The sequence below is a fragment of the Nanorana parkeri genome, unplaced genomic scaffold (genome assembly GCF_000935625.1).
Source record: "Nanorana parkeri isolate BGI_ZX_2015 unplaced genomic scaffold, ASM93562v1 scaffold399, whole genome shotgun sequence".
Lineage (NCBI taxonomy): Eukaryota > Metazoa > Chordata > Amphibia > Anura > Dicroglossidae > Nanorana > Nanorana parkeri.
Genome location: NW_017306667.1, coordinates 773,316 through 793,074, shown reverse-complemented (window position 1 = coordinate 793,074; position 19,759 = coordinate 773,316). Strand labels below are relative to the sequence as shown.

The following is a 19,759-nucleotide window of genomic DNA, read 5'->3' as shown; positions in this document are numbered from 1 at the left end:
CATAGTTCAAGCATAGGGCCTATTCACACCAAAATTGGAAGGAAAGCACCAGAGGGTCCGATGACTTGCAATTGTACCTTCCGATTTCCTTCCGATCTTTTCAACGGATGCTAACAGAAGGGCACCGAAAAATGAATGCGTGAATGGGACTACTTCACATAGGATCTGTTGTGTTGTGCTGGAAAAAAAGTGCATGCTCTACTTTTTCAGTTCAACATAATGTAACACAATGGAACAGAGCGGTGTGAATTAGCCCCATTCACACCCATTTATTTTTTGGTGCCCTTCTGCTAGCATCCATTGAAAAACTTATCGCAACGCAATGGAATAGGTGTGAATGGGTCCTTACAAACATGTCCTCCTCCTGCGCTGACTGACGTAGGCTGTCAATCGCTGCTCCATCCATTGCTTCTTCTGGGTCCCCATTCTTCCCTTCATTCACTGACCCACCACTGATGATGTAGCTCCTGTACACGTGCACAAGTGTTACATTGTCCTTGGCACCCGGCTCCATTCTTGGCATATTACAGATGTTGGGAAGGACCGGGGTAGCACACTGCGTGGCACAGTGTACGCAATTAATAAAAAGCAGCTAGAGGTTAGCAGCAGCTGCTATTTTGACAGAAGGAACTTTGCATGTCTTTTCTGCCAAAAAAACTTGTAAATAATGTCAAAGTACCGCAGTGCTGAATACTGAAAAATGGCCTGGATGGGAAGGGGGTTTAACACCGCGGATGTCAACTGGTTAACATACCATTATTTCAACAGTAATTATAGCTCAAAACAGAAAACAGATTCTTGAGCATCATTCCAGTGTAAATGGTCATACATACATACATACATACATACGTAAAAATAATTTATATTTATAGTGGAGCTCCAGACAGAAATAAACATAAATGAATGCAGCTCTGTATTCATGAAGCATCAGGATTCTTTTTTAATGCAAGCAGGGTAAGTACTTGAATTTGACACAATATCAGCCTCTTGCAGTCCCTGTACAGAAGAGCTCAGACCTTTGAATTTTCATTCAAACCCCTACCCTCCCAACCCCCGGTCTTTTATGTACTCTACTTGCCCATGTTTGTGCTGTAAAAGATCATTAGTGTGCTATGTCACTCACCACTGATCTTGCACTTGGACAAACTAAGCTGCACAGTCAAGTGGTGACCCATCACAAACAGATAAATGGCCTATAGTTGACCCATAGTTTAGGAAATACTGATTTACAACTACGCTTCCCCATTATGCCTGGTTTTGATGCAATAGTTATAGCAGCAATATCACATCATTCTGCCAATAGGCACTCACTGAGCATTTTCATTCAGTGCTTATTGACAGATACCTTTCTCTCCTGTGGCGTTACTATTGACTGATTTTACTTTACTTGCTTTTGATGCAGATTTGCAATGAGATGGGCAGTGACTATGCCTAGCTACTATTTTTGTTGACCGATTTCAGGAAAAGTACGGGTATGAGAGTTTGACTAAGGTACTGAAATCCTTACTGAAGCCATGTGAGACAAACTATTGAGTTTTATCGATTTTATGTCTAGTGATTAATCTACAAGCCATTGCATAGGTTGCTTATATATTTTAAAAACTGAGGTGACTGAATCACTTCAGGGAAAAATTCACAGTTTTTACTGCCAATAAAAATAAAATAGGGCTGAAGCAAGGCACACTGACAACTTTGATACTATGAGACTACATACATTATAAAGGATATGTTCATTCAGACAGCTTTATTAAACCTGAAATTTAGGAATGAAAATGTTGCATTCCACAGGGCTCATATAGTGATATATAATTATTAAAATAATGTTATACCTTTTTAACCTCAGGTCTTCTTGTTGAATAAAGGTACAAGATATAGCCATGACCAGTCAATTCCTGTGCCTACTTGGTAGACCTACAGCTGGTAGAATGGGTCCTGCACAACAAAATTTATGTACAGATAACCTAGTGTATAAACCAGCATATATACAGAAGATTTTTTTGGCAAAATGACCACATTGGGAACAGGCAAAGCCAAGGCCCTTTTACTCCCCCATGGCTACTACTTTGATGTTTATTTGCTAAAGGCAAATAGGTTATTCAGTTTGCAAGGGAATTTGCCCATAGCTTAGTGAATGAGGTCACTTCCGTCTGCTTACTTCCATCATTAAATCCTGTTCAAGTAAAAATACTGTTTTTAAAAAAAAATATTTTCCTTGCTTACGATTGGATATTCTTTGAAAAGCGACTTTTCACCACATTCACTAAACTAAAGTAAGTGTAAATTAATTTGCAAAGCGCAAAATTCCTTGCAATGTGAACAGCCTAATTGCCTTTAGAAAACCAACCACTTAGTATCACATGGGTATGATTTTAAAAAGTAATTATTGCATTAATATCCAGTTTCTAAAATGCATTTATAGAAAGTCCTATACTATTGCACCATGCCTACACTATATCCTTTAAGGAATGATCCTGGGAGTTTAGCACCTTACAAAGCTGTCAACATCGTATGACAAATATTTCCCTCCTAGTATAAAAATTGAAAACTACAGGTGGATAAACCTCAAAAAATATCTATTCTTTCACAAAAAGAATGTAGTGATATCTCTTCTTGTACTGCACTCCAGGTCCAATGTTTCCTCTATCTTCATTCTAAGCTAGTCTATTAGACTCTCTCCTGAGTATAGCAGATAAGGCAATCTGTACACTTTTACTGCTTGTGACAAGGTGTATGTGTGAAAGTGGCTTTGTAAAATATTGTGAGAGAGAAACTGTACTGTAAGAGAAACTGTACTGTAAGAGAAACTGTACTGGTGCTTCAGTAGACATTTGTTGTGAACTATCATCACTGACACCTAATTATAGCAAATTTAAAAAATTAGTCATTTTTTAACTTTCACATATGGTTTATGAGTATCCTTAGATAATAAAAACATTCTCAGTAGGGCTATTAATGCAGAATTTGTAGATGTTCTTCATTAGAGGATACGTACGGTATTTTTAGAGGCATTACATTTCCAGAGAGAAAAAGGCATAGAACCCCTGTCATGTCTTTATTGCAGCCATCATCCCTATTGGACATATTTACCATTACTTCCTGTTTGGACCGGAAGTGGTAAGAAATCTGAAAATCCTGCTATACACCATTACATGTTTCTAGCACACTGTTTTGGTTCACATATATAATATGGGTTCAAGCTGGCCAACTGCATCAATAAAGAGCAATATGACCAGTTGGATACAGACTGGAGAGAGGACAGAGAAAACCAGTTATTTTTCCTAAGTGGTAGATTTTTTTTATTGTGCATTTGCTGAATAATTTTCATACTGTGTTTCGGCACATTACAAAAGCTGTAGTAGCCATATACACTTGCAAATATATGCAACTATTGCTCGAAGGTTAGAAACAATGTAGAAAGGGTTGGGTTTTTTGCCATTCACGCACTGTAAAATATTATTGAGATTATCACAAACTGTCTCAGGAGTGAAATAAAAACTACGTAATTTTAGATATTATAGATTGGCGGTGTGCGTGGCAATGATAAACATTACTGAAGATTGTCACAGACTCCATTCCCGTAAGCTTAAACAGGGTTTTAAAAAGTGAATGAGTTTTGTCATTACACGCACCTTTGCAACTGTCCTGTCATGGATTGGCATTGCGCTCCAGGGTAAAATAATAATGTCTTGTCAAAAACTGCATTTTTACATTATGAAATTATTTCATAAAGCAAAATAATTCTGTCACTCTACACCTTCAGCTTACTGCTGAGGTATTGTTTACATTACAATAAGTTGTTTCAAGCTGACTTTTTTCAGTTTTCAAAGTGTAATGGACTCATACCCAGCCTCATAAATTTATGTGTATGTAAACAATTATAACAAAGGAACCTGACATCGCTTACAGCTAGAGTGTGTCAAACTGACTGACCTAACCAGGCATTCTATTATTTTGTTCCGACTGCCACACATTTTGCTGACATGCTGGAAGTTAATTTAATAAAATGCCAGGAATGTCATCCTGAAAGAAAGGTACCAGTGTACAGGAGAAAAAAAAAGGTTTTGACCCTTAATCAGATATAATGCCCTAAATTTGAAAATAAAAATAAATTAAGGGTTATGTCGTCATTAGTAGCACTCAATATGGATGATTTACTAAAGGCAAATAGATTGTTCACTTTGCAAGGGAATTTTCCCTTAAATGAGAACTATGGGGTTAAGTCTTTTCCCCATAGTTCTCCTTAGGGTAATGGGAGGACACAAACTAGCGTCCTCCCATCAACCTAGGCTCAGTATACCGCGAGCTGTAGCTCACGGTATACTAAGACGCTGCAGCTGAAGCGGATCCCAACAATTATGTCTGGATCCGCCCAGCTGCGTGACTGACAGCTGGATCTGCCTACCTAGAGGCAGAGCCAGCTGTACCCGCCCCCTCCCCCGTCCGTTCTGCCAGTCAGCGCTGGCGGATCGGAGCAAGGAGGGGGGAATCCAGCCCCTCCCCTGTCACGGCAGAGAGGCGTGACAGGATCGAGAAGTGAGCGAACGCCGGTATGTGTTCGCTCACCTCCCGATCTACTAATCCGACCTGTGACAACACTCACCTCATAGTTCTCCTTTAACTTAATGAACATGGTGAAAATATACTTTGCAAAGAATACCCAATCACATGCAAGGAAAATAGAAAAAAAAAACAGGTGCTTTGCTTGCACATTATTGGATGATGGAAGTCGGCAAAACTTTACCTGATTTGCTAAACTAAGAGAAAATTCTCTAGCAAATTCCCTTGGAGCGTGAACAGCATATTTGCCTTCAGTAAATCAACTCCAAAGTATCCAGAGTTGCAGTGGTAAAAGTCACCCAGGGCTATTGCCAGGCTCAGCCAACCTTTTCATCCTATGCAAGAAGATGAAATTGTCATCTAGCCTGCTCTTTTTTCTCAGTAAGCATTACCACTGGTAGATCAAGATCAGTGGCAACAACATAAGGTGGTTTTGCATTTGAGTCAAGATTCTAATTTAATCTCTTCCTCATTCTAGACAAGCACTTTTGTTCCTAGCCCAAGTGGTGGTTAATCTTCCCCACTGTTTGCCAATATAGTTTATCCAGATTGTAAACTTGATATCTGCATCCTCTTCTAGAGCTTTAAAGCAAGTCGAAACTAAGGATGCAGTAGCGCATACCATCAGATTTTTAGCAATCCCTCTCATTTTAATGCTAGCTGCAGCAGTTTTTTAGAGGTCAAATAAAGCATCTATAAGGAGGGTTTCCTCACCTCAAAACAACCCTTTGAAACCCAATAGAAGCACAATTTTATTAAATTAGTAGTCGCTGTCAAAATAGTTTGTGACCAAAATTTGAGCAAATCTGTGGCAAAACAGATTTCACAATATTCTGATGATCTGATGATCTACAGTCAAGTGAACAAATAAGCTATATTTATGTTAATAGTTAAGGTACTTGAATGCACTTTTGAGATTTAACGACTGAGTTTAGAGTCACTTTACTATTAACCTTTATTTCCAAAGACCAACAATCAAACTGTGTACTAAACCAAAATCTGCTTGTGGCATGTCTTAAGATTCACCAACTATTTTCAGGAAAATACTCCTACTGTACATTTGCTGATGTCACATTCACTACATTATGAATACAGTGAATGTTGCAGACAGATGTACTGTGAATGTTGGGGAAATCCATCATCAAGTGAATGTTCCTGGGTTCACCATACTTATATACAGTAAATAATCAATACAGATTTGTGCTTTCCTGCTTTGATGGCTAGCACAGGAAAAAGCACTTTACTTTTATTAGACTATTAAACAAAATTTATAGTAGATGAAACTTAATAGATTTTTACTGCTATGAGTTAATGGAAGCAACTGCTCTCTACATTATAAAATAAATGGTCATTCAAAACACCAAATAACTTAGATATAATGCACCATTTAACCTTTGAAAACAAATAGGGAGAGGAGATGATATTTGGAAAGAAGAACACTGCATCTCTCTGAAAAAATTGGCAGCTGTATTCGCCAGCAAGTAATTGAGCAAATCTGCTCTGTGAATTAATCAAGCAAATTTCATTCACAAAAGTCTTTCTAATCTTTATCAACAAAAAATACACATACACATGCAGACCGTTTGGTTGCACCTATAAAATGTACACATGGCTCTATTCAAATGCTCATGAATCAATAAAATCCCATGTATTTTGGTTCATTAACATGACTATATATCAGCACTATATAACATTCTAGATTGCTGAGGCTAAACCACTTATTCATGAAGTTTTCTTCAGAGCCTTGGGACAATTCATTGCTATCTGGGTTGTGAAACAGCATGTCTTTAGTTGTTTAATAGTGTGGAGGTGGTCTGGACTGCACTGTTCAGAACTATGCAGATAAGTTATCAGTTGCCTTCAGCAAAAAGCAAAGTCAATGCAAGATCTAGTAGTACAACCCTATAAAATTACCTGACACATGGTGTATAAATAGTTTAAATTAGCATTTAACACAATTTCCTATCCGTATTCTTTCAGTCTACATCGATTATGAGATCCTTGCAGCTTTCCTGATTTTGCAGAAGCTTTCTCCAACGCTGCAACTTCTACGTCATTCCTTTTGAAAAAAAAAGGCTAAAAATAGAATCTACCAGCCTTGTAAATAATTTATTTCCTTTGCTTTAGAGAGAAGCATTTTTGTTTTATAGCTAGCCTATCTTAATAGGCAAGCCTTTATGACAGATGTCTCTAAAGAATCATTGCTTTTACAGGTTACTGCAATGTATTATTATTTGTATTAGACCAGAAATGGAGCATCGTTAAAATGATGTAACTTAGCGAGGAAGAAAAATATTGGGTATGTCCACAGTTTACAGTAATGGGCATTAATTAATTTAATAATATATAAGTTGCAATCATACACAGTAACAGACTACAGCCAATTAGATTTCCGCTTTACCTCTGTTACATACTGAAGTACCAATAAAGCGCTAAAGCTGATTGGTTGAGTGTGCCAAAACATTTGCATTAAAGTAATAAATCATTTACAAAACATGTCAATATATCTTAAACAGTCCAAGCTTATAATGTAGAGTCATATAATGTGCCAAAAGAAGATATATGTGTTATATAGTTCTAAAATGCTAAAAACTTGATATTAAAATGACAAATATATAACTTAGTAATAATATGGAAGCAATTCTTGTCTCCATAGCATTGCATTGCTTGTTTTAAAATGCTGAAAAAATATCCGGTTAAGTTCGGCTAATTTAGCTGCTCAGACAAATACCTGTGCACTACCTGCAAAAATCCTTGTTCACAGATTCTACAGTACACACTAGCTAAAGAAGCAGCTAGGATAAAGTGTGACTTTTATGTAACAACTGTGTTGTGTTATAGCAAATGCAAAGTAGAAAACTTGATTCCCGCTCTCATAATTACTAAGGACACAGTGCTGGGGGAATAAACCAGAGGAAGACTTGCTTTAAAAATGACCTGTAGCAGAGATCCCCCCCATTCATAATCCTAAATGTTGTAAGGATTAAATCATTTTGGAAATTATTATTTAATGTCAAACTTAATTATGCTCATCAACGTATATGCACTATACCTGGCCATATAGAGCAATATCCAGCACATTTAGGACCAAAAAGGGTGTAAATATATCTTCCAGAAAATGATCACTTCACGCTTTAGTATAAACCATGTAGAAGAACATGATTCCAGAAGGACAAGTCTTAGAAAGTTTTAAACTGAACAATCCATAAACACATTTAACTGTAATTATATAACATTTTTGCCAACAAAACCATAGTATAGAATGCAAAAGTATAATACAACTACATTCATGTCTAACAGACAAATTATTCATGACAACTTTATAAAGACTAATTTTAAGGCATTGTTATAGGTTTCAAACCCCATGGTTGCCAACCATCTATTATTATGTGGATGGTCCATGAAAAAAACACCCTCCTCACTTTCATCTCGAATGTGCATCAACAGTAATGAAATATCTGTTAAAAAAGCCCTACCTTTCCCTAAGTGAAAATGATCTTGTGTAGACTGCAGAGCTATCTGATTTAAAATCAGTGCCCGTGCTTCTCCCTTTGACCTAAACTTCCCACCTTCCCACACATTTTCATGTGTACCACTAATCCCACCCTACCAGCAGCAGCCGGGGAAAGTGACTGTACAAGCTGTGTTACAGTTTATGGGTCATACTGGGGATGATTTGAGAGCAGTATTTCTAAAATACACTGGTAACTGTCTTTCTGAATGGTGGGCTAGTGGACTCGCTTGTTTTATTCTATTTGACTTTTTCTACCCAAAGTGGTTAAACATCGTTAAAAAGAAAAATATACATATATACATAATGATTCTTCTTTTGACACCATCCAAGAATATTTAACTTTAAATTCACAGTGCAGTTAAATAATCAATAACCATAATCCTCACAGTATTAATAAAACAGATAAAAACATACATGAAACCTTTAAATAGTTAAATACAAATGTTGCATGTCGCATGCTACCATAAAAAGGGACCTTACAAAATGATTTCACTACATTTGGCATATTTCATGCAGATATCTGGGGATGGTACACTATTTACTAGGGATGAGAGCAGGTTCAGACCAAACCCAGTCCAAAACGGAGCTTCTTCGAACATGTAGAAAGCTCCTCCAAACATGGAAAGAGGCTGGAAAAATCCCTACCCGCAGCTGAACATAAGCAAAGGGGCGGGATGCAGTGATGTCATTGACCTAATATGGCCATGTGGCCATATACGGTGATATCAGCACAAGCATCCTGTCCCTTTATTTATGTGCAGCTAATTGGGTAGGTGGCCCTATGTAGCTTCCGGGTTCGGTGGGGCACAGGTTTGGACTGGATTTGGTCTGAACCTGAGCTCATCCCTACTATTGACATAGTAATATAAATATGTTCAAGAGGGGAAGGTCCTACAGCCACACCCAGTAGAACAAATAAGTTTAAGTCCTGGGGGCATTAAAGTACCAGTAGGCATACTTGCCTCATTGGAACGCCGGCTGCTATAGGTGAAAGAACTCATCATTATTTGTTCTGACAGCGTGAGTCCACAGCTGGTCCTGACATATATGAGGTTTATGCTAACCAAGTGTAGGCTGAACACCAATATGCATATATGTTTTGTGCATTTTTAATGTCTCTAATGAAACATGATATTTTAATACAACTTTAAGTGTCTGTGAAGGTCCTATACTTGCCTAAAAAAGCCCTCCATGAGTTTCATCCCTTAGTCTTTTGGCTTTGGAACTGTATCCTCTGTCTACATACCTACTATTGACATAGCTAGTGGTTATATTGCTGATTAGCATGTATAGGTTAAAATTTTGTATTCTCTTTTTGAGCCAACAGGTGGAGTTTTAGGCTCCATTTCATGTTTTTGATTTTCTCCTTACCTGCAGTGGCAAAAAGCTTGCTGATTACAGAGTAGGTCCAGATGAAATACATAAGTGCAAATTAAACATCGAACTGAATTATCCACCTCTGAACGGCTTTGTCTGAGGTTTAAATCAGAGGCAGCCTGTCTGGAAGGGGATAACTACTGCTCTGCTCTGACTTTAGCTAAACCCCAATGCTCTGGGAATCAAGTGTCAAGTATAAAATTCTTATATGTATAACAAAGATTGCATGCATTTAGAAAAAAGGATATAAAACCGTTTAAAAACTTCAAAACTAAAATTGTCCCACAAAGATTATAGATTTCTTTAACCAATGCCAGATAACAGACTCATTGGAAACATTTACATTTTTGTATTTACATCTGCAAAATATATTATGAAAAAACAACAGTATTTCCATCATATACATTTTAATACATGCAAAAATACAGACACTTACATTGGCATTCCTTACAGCATTTACCGGGAACAAATGCTGGTGCAGTATAAGCTGAACAAGTTGGTTCTGGGCAGATTAAAGTTTCACACTGGACAGTTCCATTCTGCAACAAATAAAAAAAACCATATTTTATATATTTTGCAATATGTTGAAACACATTATGTAGCTATATAATGTTATGTTTGAAAGAGGACTTTACAATTATATGACTCAAAAGGCAAAGATGCTGTTTTAGGACTGCAACAAACTTGAGCATAATAGTGCTCCCAAAAAGTGCACAAGTGCACCCAATATACAGGAATAAAAAATTAAACATTCTCTCCCTAATAATCTTTTCAAATGCCACTTTATTAACCCTATATTTTATAAGGTTTTCTATAATTTATTAACCTTATTATTTTTCCAAATATATGATTATTAAAGTGACATTTAAAAAGTTTTTTGGGGAGGGAATTTTTTAGTTATATTTGTATATTGAGTGCACTGGTATTTATTTTTTTTATTGCAGTCCTAAAACAGTATATTTGCCTTTTGAGTCCTATATTAGTAGGAAACTGTGGACTCCAGACTTCATTAATGAATTCTGAACTTTACAAGTAACATTATCAGTTTCAGTAGATATACTATAATTTTGTTACACTGAAGGAGCTAGGTGGATGGGAGCATTGTTTGTTTTCTGTGAGATAGAAGCGCCCGTGCGGATGGTGCTAAAATTGTAATGACTATTAATCAAATACAAAAAAAGGCCATTAATACATTGTGATCAGGCTGGTATGTCCACTAATACATTATCAGGCTGGCATGCCCCTCTAAGCACCAATACACACTAGCAATGATGGTACAGCTAACAGTCTAAGGCCCTCTCACACGAACAGTTCCGGTGAGTTCCAATCAGCAGGGGATTCGTACATGGATCCCCTCCTGTTCGGAGCAGTACAGAGCGGATGTAACCTTTGTGACATTGCCATGTGTCTGTTTACATCAGATTCCCGCAGATCAGTTACAATCAGGTCTGCCAAAACAGAACTCTGTTCCGTTTGGTTTTCCAGACCTGGACAGATTCAGGGGGTAATCGGATGTAAACAGGCGCATGTCCATGCCCATAGAGTAACACTGAAAAACTGACAGGCAGACCTGATTGGACTGCCTGTCTCAAAGGGTGCTTAGATGTCAGCACAAATGTGCAGACAATCAAAAAGTATGTTTACTAAACTGGAATTATCTGACACTCATTTACAGTAAGCTTGTTCCAGATATGTGACTCTGAAGTATAGTACTTAGGCAACTAGCATATTTAGAAGCAGACCAGCAATAGCCGTACCCTGTCGTTTTTTCCTAACAGATATAGTATAAGACATGCTACCTATAAAATAAAAAAAAGCTTAATTTCACAAACCAAACTTCTCCCAACTCCAGTTTGGAAGATGTTACTGAATTTGGCTGGCTTTTGATTCATTATCTCCAATGTTCTATGGGGTGTACCTAACTGTCTACTGTTCCTATCAAATTCCTCATAAACTATTCATTATCTTAGATCAGCTGTTGAACACACATCAATATGTCTTGACTATTTTTACTGAAATTATTGATTTAGATGAGCAGATTTTCAAACATGCATCCAGCAAGAATAATTCTTCCACATTTTTAACTAACCTTTAACAAATAGTAGCCAGAAAAACTGGACACATCCACATTTCAAAAACAGGTAGTGTACAGCAAATAGCAAACATCAAACAAGAATTTGAGTGCTCCTACGACACGTTGAACGTATGGAATCTGTATTACCATGCAATCAGGGTAAATATTCATGATGATCACTGATATACTGTATATGGTACTTATTTACAAGGAAAAAGATAAATCAAACCGCATAATAAGGGCTCATTTACCAATGCATTTAAGAATTTGAGAAATATTAACTTCAATTATGAATTAGTGTGTAGATGAAATAAGTAAAACACAGATATTCTTTTGTTATGATTGTAGTAAATTTTCACACAATTTTCGTATGCGAGCATTCTCAAATCCTTAAAGGAAAATTATGAGGAGAGTGAAATACACTCATCCCCTTAATTAGAGCCGACATGTGACACTGAAGCTGTCACATATCGGCTCTATTGATCGGGGACTGATCTTCTCCCTGCATAGACAGGTGACTGACAGTCACCGCTCCCCGGAGGGATTCCTGTAGTGCTGACTAGAGGGATGGATGGGAAAGGGGCAGGCACAGCTAGTTCTGCCTCTAGAGAAGCAGAGCTAGCTGTCAATCAGGTAGTGGGGTGGATCCCAACAATATTGTCGGGATCTGTCCTGGCTGCAGCACGGCTCTGTGCTGTCAGCATATAGTGGGCAATAGCTATACTATACTAATGTCCTCCTGTGACTCTACAGCAGAGAACTATGGCAAAAAAGGATGGGCCATAGTTCTAGTTCTCTTTTAAGGCTTTTCTAGACGAACGGTCTTATTAGGTTCACCTGTCAGTTTTTGTGGCGGATCTGATTGAAAGCCCATTGTTAGTCTATGGGTAGCCAGATCTAAACACAAGATGGAGGACAAAACTGGGTGGACATGGATGTCCCAACAGTGACATCCATTTCCCACTGCTCCAATCAGCGGGGATCCGTGCATGGAAGCATTGTAGTTTGTGGAATCATTAAATAAAAAAGGGAAAGGTGATCAAATTAACCTTTCACAAAAAAGGTTACATATTTTAGGGTCAATATTTTAGTTAAAGTTTAATAATTTATTACCTGTCCTGTTGTATTTTAAATATTCAAACATGACCATTGCTCGAAGCCAATTACCAAGGTATATACTCTAATTTGGCTATTGACATACATCATGATCTTAGACATATTTAATTCCACAAGGCTTCCTATACATGCGATTCTTCAGGAACCGGCTGAAATTTGCACAATGGGTGCAGCTCTTGACACCCTTTCGGCCAGCATCCCTCAATCAGCTGATCAAAGGAGCCAGTCGGAAAATCTTCGAACAAACAGAGCCAGAAGCCAATGAGCTATTTAGGTATTCTGTTAGTGGCCAGCAGCAGAGGAAACAACAGAGATTCCTCTATCAACGGTCATAAGCGTTTATGGAGGAATCTGTTCTATTTTTTTTGTTCAGCCTGTGGGTTGAATGAAAAAAATAGAACAATGTTCCGTCCATCCGTTTTTTTACTACGGGCGGACGGCAAGAGGTTAAGAAGGAACTTATATTGCTATGTCAACATAGTTTTAAGTTTTTGCTACAGAAGTATGGCATAGTAAAGAAAAGTGTGTTGCTGAGTGTTTTAAGATGCTTTGAACAATGTTCCAGTAACTGAACAATATTACCACACAAAACTCTCCCTGTCAAGGGCAAGAAAAAACACTAGTTATATGCTATTGGAAGAGCCTAATAGCATTTAGCTTAATTGTCAGATGCAGTGCAAAAAGTGCCTGGCTGACCTTACCCCTAAGGAAACTAATTCACGCAGCAAGGATGTGTGATGAAAACTTGAGGAAAACCTGACATGAGCATTTTACTAGAAAAGCCCAGCTAGAATATATGGTTTATGAAATTTTAAAGATTAAAGGGTTTGTAATCTTTTTATTCAGATAAACGCAAATCTGAATTGTAATTTTCTTTCCATCACCTTAATTCCTTGCTTTAAACCCTTGTTCAATAACCTGACATTTTTAATGAAATACTATGTGCCTGCACAGATTAAAATGTAGATGCACAATACTCCTAAATCCTAATAAACATGTACAATCCATTCACTGCTGCCTCTTAGGCTTAATACATAGCAGACATTTCTAGCAGTTTCTTAGAAAAACCGCAAACATGTATAATGCTGTGTAAAACATGTACACGTATATCATTACTGTGCAGTAGCGATAAATCAGGAACATTTTCTTCCATACTTTGGTGACCTAAATTTGCCTTTATCAAATGATCTGGTTGGTTTCTAGGACATTCATAGCATGCCATTGATTGCCTTTCAAATTCAGATCTCTTGAGATGAGCCATCTTCAACAAACCACATTGTCTGTGTAAACAACAGCGTGTACAATAAGGAAACAATATGTAAACATACATTTGAATGGTAGTTTTAGAAAGCTGTGTTTATAGTTAACAGCAAATCGAAAATAATATTAAAAAACTGATTGGTTGTTATGGGGTCATCAACTGTGCCTATGTGCGACCATCTCATTTAATGATTCCACAAACTGCTATGCTTCCATTTAAGCCTTCATTCAAAATGAAAAAGAGATTATGGAAGTTATGATGTCAATTAGTGTACTCCACGCTGATAATTAAAATTCTGCAAACACTCCCAAGAAAGGGACAAAGTGAGAATTAATCTTGAATCCTTCACTTATCATGATTTTACTTCATTACAGTAGTGGTTAATTCATGTTATCATTATTTTTATAATGGGCACTGAAATACTGTAGTGGCACAGTAGTCCATTGACTATTTTTTTTCGGTTTATTCTAGTTTCCCTGCATTTGGCCTGGTAACTGAGGAGTATGTAAATTGCATAGCAAATGCATCTAAACTTAAAAGAGAAAAAAAATACGATATATTGCAGCTTTCCAGTCCTTAGATGAGATGACTGCATTAGTTAACTTTTTTGGACTTGTGTCTCCTTTATTTCCACCTAGTCATCATTCTAGTAACACATTTTCTGTCTTAGAGCAACAATGCTCACTTGCTTTACTGTATTTATGGAGGAGCAGTGTTGTCACTCTAGGACAGGGACTGTGAAAGGACTATGGAACACCTCCCCCTCTCCTCATCCCTATAACAGAGGAAAGGCATTCTGTAATCCTAACACTTCCTAGCAATATTCCTTCAATATTGTAGAGTGCACAGGACAGCTCTGGATTTAGGGCAAGAGCAACAGGAATTTTTGTTTACACTTATCAAACAGATATAACAAAACACTTTCAAATGTAATATACAGACCAGGTGGGAGAAAGTAAGAGAAGTTAATTGTTAGGGTTTACATACACATTAAATATAAACAAAAATAACTGCATATCTTTTGTCAGTATGCTCTAATATCTAATTTCTGCCAGGTTTTAGAACACCAACATTATAGGCATATTTTATTTCAATCGTTACTTAGAGGTCCTCTAGCAACCCTCCAAAATGACCAAAGTCTCTAGAGCCACACAGATCCAGTTTTAGTACTCCATGGGAATATGCCTCTAGCATGTAGATTTACATCAATGAAAACTGTGGTTTCATTAGAGTGAACAAAAGACTTTTAGGCCTGGTTCACACCTGGGCATTTTGTAGCGCGTTCGAACGCTCTGCAAAATGCTCAAACACCGAAATCCCATTATTTCCTATGGGTATGGTTCACACCTGGGCGTATTACAGGCCGTATGAACGCGCTACAAAACGCCCTACGCCCAAAGATGTGCAGGAGCTTCTTTGGGGCATTTTTGTCACGCGTTTCCATTGGGATACAGCTAAGTAGCCCTCGGAAATCGCGGTAAAAACGCGCGCCACGAAAAGCGCGACAAACATGCATATTCGATACGCCTAGGTGTGAACCCAGCCTTAGAGTGTGAAAACCTTTAATTGCTCCTCAAATAAAACCACTAAAAGAAAGTTTAAAAAAGCCCCTCCAATCACCATTAGACCCTGCCTGATGCAGTAACATCACCAGGTCAATACATAGGTCAATAAGGTTTATATACCATTAAAGTCTTAATTCATTTTTATAAAACCACAGTTCCCCACAATTGAAGATGGACTCTTGGAGCATACTTCCAAGATGGAAGGACAGGGATCTGTATGGAGCTCAAGACTGTCGTCACCACTCTTTGGGGTCAATTCAGAATCTAAGTGCTCTCAGAGCATACATTAAGTCAAAGGTGGTACCATTTGGGGAGTGCGTTTCCATATTCTAAGTATCATAATAGGATGGGCTAATACAAGCCATCTGCGAGCTGGATTGTCTTACTGAGATAGTGAATACAAGTGGCCAAGAGACACTTACATTTCTTGCTGTTGTTAAATTTAATAACCACTACAGGAGTAGTGCAGATAGATTATCTCTACTAGGGATGCACAGATACTTTTCGAGTACCAGTGCAGATACTTTACATTTTCATGAGAACTACCAGGGTTACAGCGGTTGCAGCTGGGACCTGGCTCGGGCACTCCACCACTGCCCTGAAATCATTAGTCTGTATTGTTTTAGAAAAACTGTCACATGACAATAAACAAAAATTTATCAGTACTCGTACTTGTAAGTACTCGGCAAGTACCAGTACTCGTACTCGCAAAACTGGTATCTGTGCATCCCTTTATTTATATGTATAAAAACTAAATCGTACATTAAAACAGATGTACAAATCCCAGGAGTTCCGTGTGCTCCTTACAAATGACAGCTGCCTCCTAACTTTTGAATTTTTCTCTAGTGTAGTCTTGAAGCTCAAAAGTATCAGTACATGTACTCGTACTTGTACCGAGTACTGTACTTGGTATCTGTGCAACCCTAATCTCTATCTTTTGTCTCTTTTTACAAACCCCAAATAATCTATGCATTTTTCTTTCTGGATAGTATGTAGAAAAGCTGTTCATAAATGGCTTGATGCTCCTGCTTTTGAGCATCAGTTGTAAATACTGGGCTATTTGTGATTTGCCAAAGGGTTATAACAAGTGAGGCACCCACGTTGTGAAATTTTCCTTTCAGTGAGGCTTATCGTTCAAGTAAAGGATTCAAAGTACTGCACCTACATTGTACTGTAGACTTGCTCTAGACCCTGGTGCCAAGCAGACATAAGAAAAGATGGGCAGCTACATGCCTACCATTCTTTGGGAGTAGGACTTGTCCTACTGCTCTATAAATATTTTTGAGGTACTACTACATTTTTGCAAAGAATGTTCTAGTAAGAGGTGTACAATTTGTGCAGCAGATTCTGTCGTGGTAGACGGTTTGGTATGCACTTGTTGGGGTCCCAAAAAAGGTAGGTCTGTTTAGGTAGGTCTGTTTCTCTCATATACTATTTTTAGAGCTCCAGTTATTTTTTATTCTGTATTATCAAATGTGGTTCTCAATAGAACACAGTTGAGTGAGTGTTACTGGAGTCCCAACACAGAGGTTGTAGTCCTCTACATTTAATGATAACAAAGCACATAAAAAGATAAAGCTTAATAGCTTCTTTTAAAATAAAAGAACATTTAACAATGGTGCCAATATTACCATATTCAAAGCACACAGCAGCAATCTGAAATTATGTGATATAGCACACAGCTATGAATAATTCATACTTTCATATCTTCTGTGTGCAATTACATAGTGGCAAATTTGCAAACAGGACATGAGTCCATGCATCAGAACTAAGGGCTTGTTCACAGCAAAATGTGTTAAAGGAGAATAAGGGGTGAGTGAAAAAGCTGTCACAGGTTGGCTCTATTGATCAGGAAGTCAGCGAACACATACCGTCGATCATTGACTTCCCAATCCTCTACCTGCAGAGAGCGGTTACTGAGGGATTCCCCCTCCCCTCTGTTTCTCCAACGCTGACTGGAGGAATGGACAGGAGAGGGGGCGGGCACAGTTGGCTCTAGAGAGGCAGAGCCAGCTGTCAATCAGCCAGTGGGGTGGATCTCGACAGTATTGCGCTCCCAGCAAATAGCAGAAAATAACCCGCTATATGCTGAGTTTTGGGTCACCAGAGGACATTAGTATATCTCCTCCCGTGACCCTGAAGAGAAATATGGGCAAAAAAGTTCTCCTTTAAAGAAAACTTGTCATGGGAGGAAATATGGAGGTTGTCATTTCTGACCTCCTTCTGAAAATGCAATTTTTATCTTTGCCCTGCTAACCCACAGGTTTTAATGCTTCCTGAGTCATGGACCTGAAACAGTGAAGTTAGTGAAGCAAGATAGTCATCATGACAGCCAAGCAACTAGGTCAGCAATACCAGCTACTATATTTTTCTTACAACACTTTCCCCTAATATGAGTCATATTTTTGAGGAATCATTTTAACACAATTCTGGACAACATACCAAAAAACATCAAATAGGATATTTTCCAGTGCAATGCAGCATATATCTAATCTTTGTATGACTGTGCCTTTATATTTCTGTTCTGTAGTCATTTTATTGTTGGTGCAGTAGACACCACCATTTCCTCACAGTTACTTTTTTAGGTAGGTAGCCATTGAACACCAATGAATGGGGGATATTTTCACTGACCACAAATATATAATTGGCTTTGGTGATCAGTGTATATGCCCCCTTTTACATTGATAGTCTGTGTAAAAGCCCCTCTATTATGAAGATTCAAAACTAACCACCAATGTAATGAGTGGATTTACACGGACCACTGCGATATAAACAAAACAGAAAGTGAGGAGAAATTGCTCCTAAGTGAGGGAAAGGCCGTCTTAAACAACTGTCACCAGAACAAGTTTCCCTATTAAAAGATTTCGCCTCTATTCTTGTTCAAGTGACACTACATTTTGGACTCACCCAGATTTTCAGTCCCAGTGACAATGGTCACCAGAACAAACAGAGAGTGTAAATCTTCTGGTCAGAGACATGAAACATTAAAACCTGATATTGGTTCTTAACCCCTCTTAACGCTAATCAAAAATTATTAAAAAAAGGTTTGGCTTTAGATATGCTTTCTTTAAATAGGCCTAGAGTGTATACTGGTTCTCTGCGTCTCTCTAAATCATGATAGAGCCCCACCACTTCATGGTGCTAATTTAAATGCTTAAATGTTCATTGTTAGCTCAGTAGCCATTAGAGAAGCCTCAGTAAAAGGTCTGGGGATTCGAAGCCTAAAATACAAAATATTTAGCTTATATTTGGAATTAAAATCAGTAAGACCCCTATATTTAAAAAATAAATGTTAGAATTTGACATCTGAATGACAGGGAGTGGTTTTCTCGACAAGAACTAATTTAAAGATATGTTAATTTAGTTTGTACACAAAATTTAATAAGAGACAAGTCATTCTATATTGGAGGAGGGATAGATGAAGGGAGTGTGGCTAAATGGTTTACCCATCAAAAATAAAACCTTGTCTGGTGTTTATTAAAGTGACCACAATGTGGTCAAACAGTGCCTAAAGTAACAACAGTGCAGCATATATCTGTGGAGCCACTTGAGTCCTGGGATCATACTGTACACAGGGCCTCAACTTCTCTCCAAACAATAAAAAGGCTGGATTCACACCTAGGCAACAGCGTTTTTGCTCATTTGTAAGCGTGTTTTTGCTGCACATTCTTTGCACGCTTTATGCACATAAATCAAGTCACACATTTAAAAGGCACATAAAACGTGCATAGTAAACGTGTGTTTTTGAGCATTTACATTAAAGTTTATGGGGGCCAAGAAAAGCTTAATCTGGCAAAAACAAGCATGTACTTTTTCCAGCAACGGGCATTTTGCTACAAGCGACAAAATCCTCAGATGTGAACATGTCCTTAGAAATGAATAGGATTTTGTTTGGGAATTTTTTTTTAGCATTTTTAGGGCAGAAAAATGCTATATGTGAACCAGGACTAAATCTCATCTAATGTTGTCCCTAAAATCCACCAACATTTTTAACTGTTAAATGCTGAAGCTTGACAGTGAAAATACAGTAGGTGCGGAGTAAGAATATCTAAAGCAAAAAAAAATTATAAATTTCATTTTGGATACAGTAGTGGAGGGTTTAAAGGGCTGTCAGTGTTGGGTTTTTTTTGTTTTTTTTTGCTATCTGTGTCTCGTTAGGGAGATTTACCTTAATTTTTTGTCGAGTACATCCAACAGAAAGTGAGAGGATATCTTTCCAATGTGAGGGAAATCAGCTCGCTTTCATACCTGGTGACATTGATGATTAGGGCAATTTGAGGTAGCAAATTTAACTG

At 37.7% G+C, this 19,759-nt stretch overlaps 1 protein-coding gene across 2 annotated transcripts in view; it reads right to left on the bottom strand.

Annotated features, from left to right (window-relative positions):
- NELL2 (neural EGFL like 2) overlaps positions 1–19,759 on the bottom strand; it is a 197,077-nt gene that overhangs the window by 107,681 nt on the left and 69,637 nt on the right. For both annotated transcript variants that reach the window (XM_018559489.1, XM_018559490.1), the window contains exon 9: positions 9,885–9,987. In XM_018559489.1, coding sequence (XP_018414991.1) covers positions 9,885–9,987 — 103 coding nt within the window. The remainder of the gene's footprint in view (positions 1–9,884; positions 9,988–19,759) is intronic.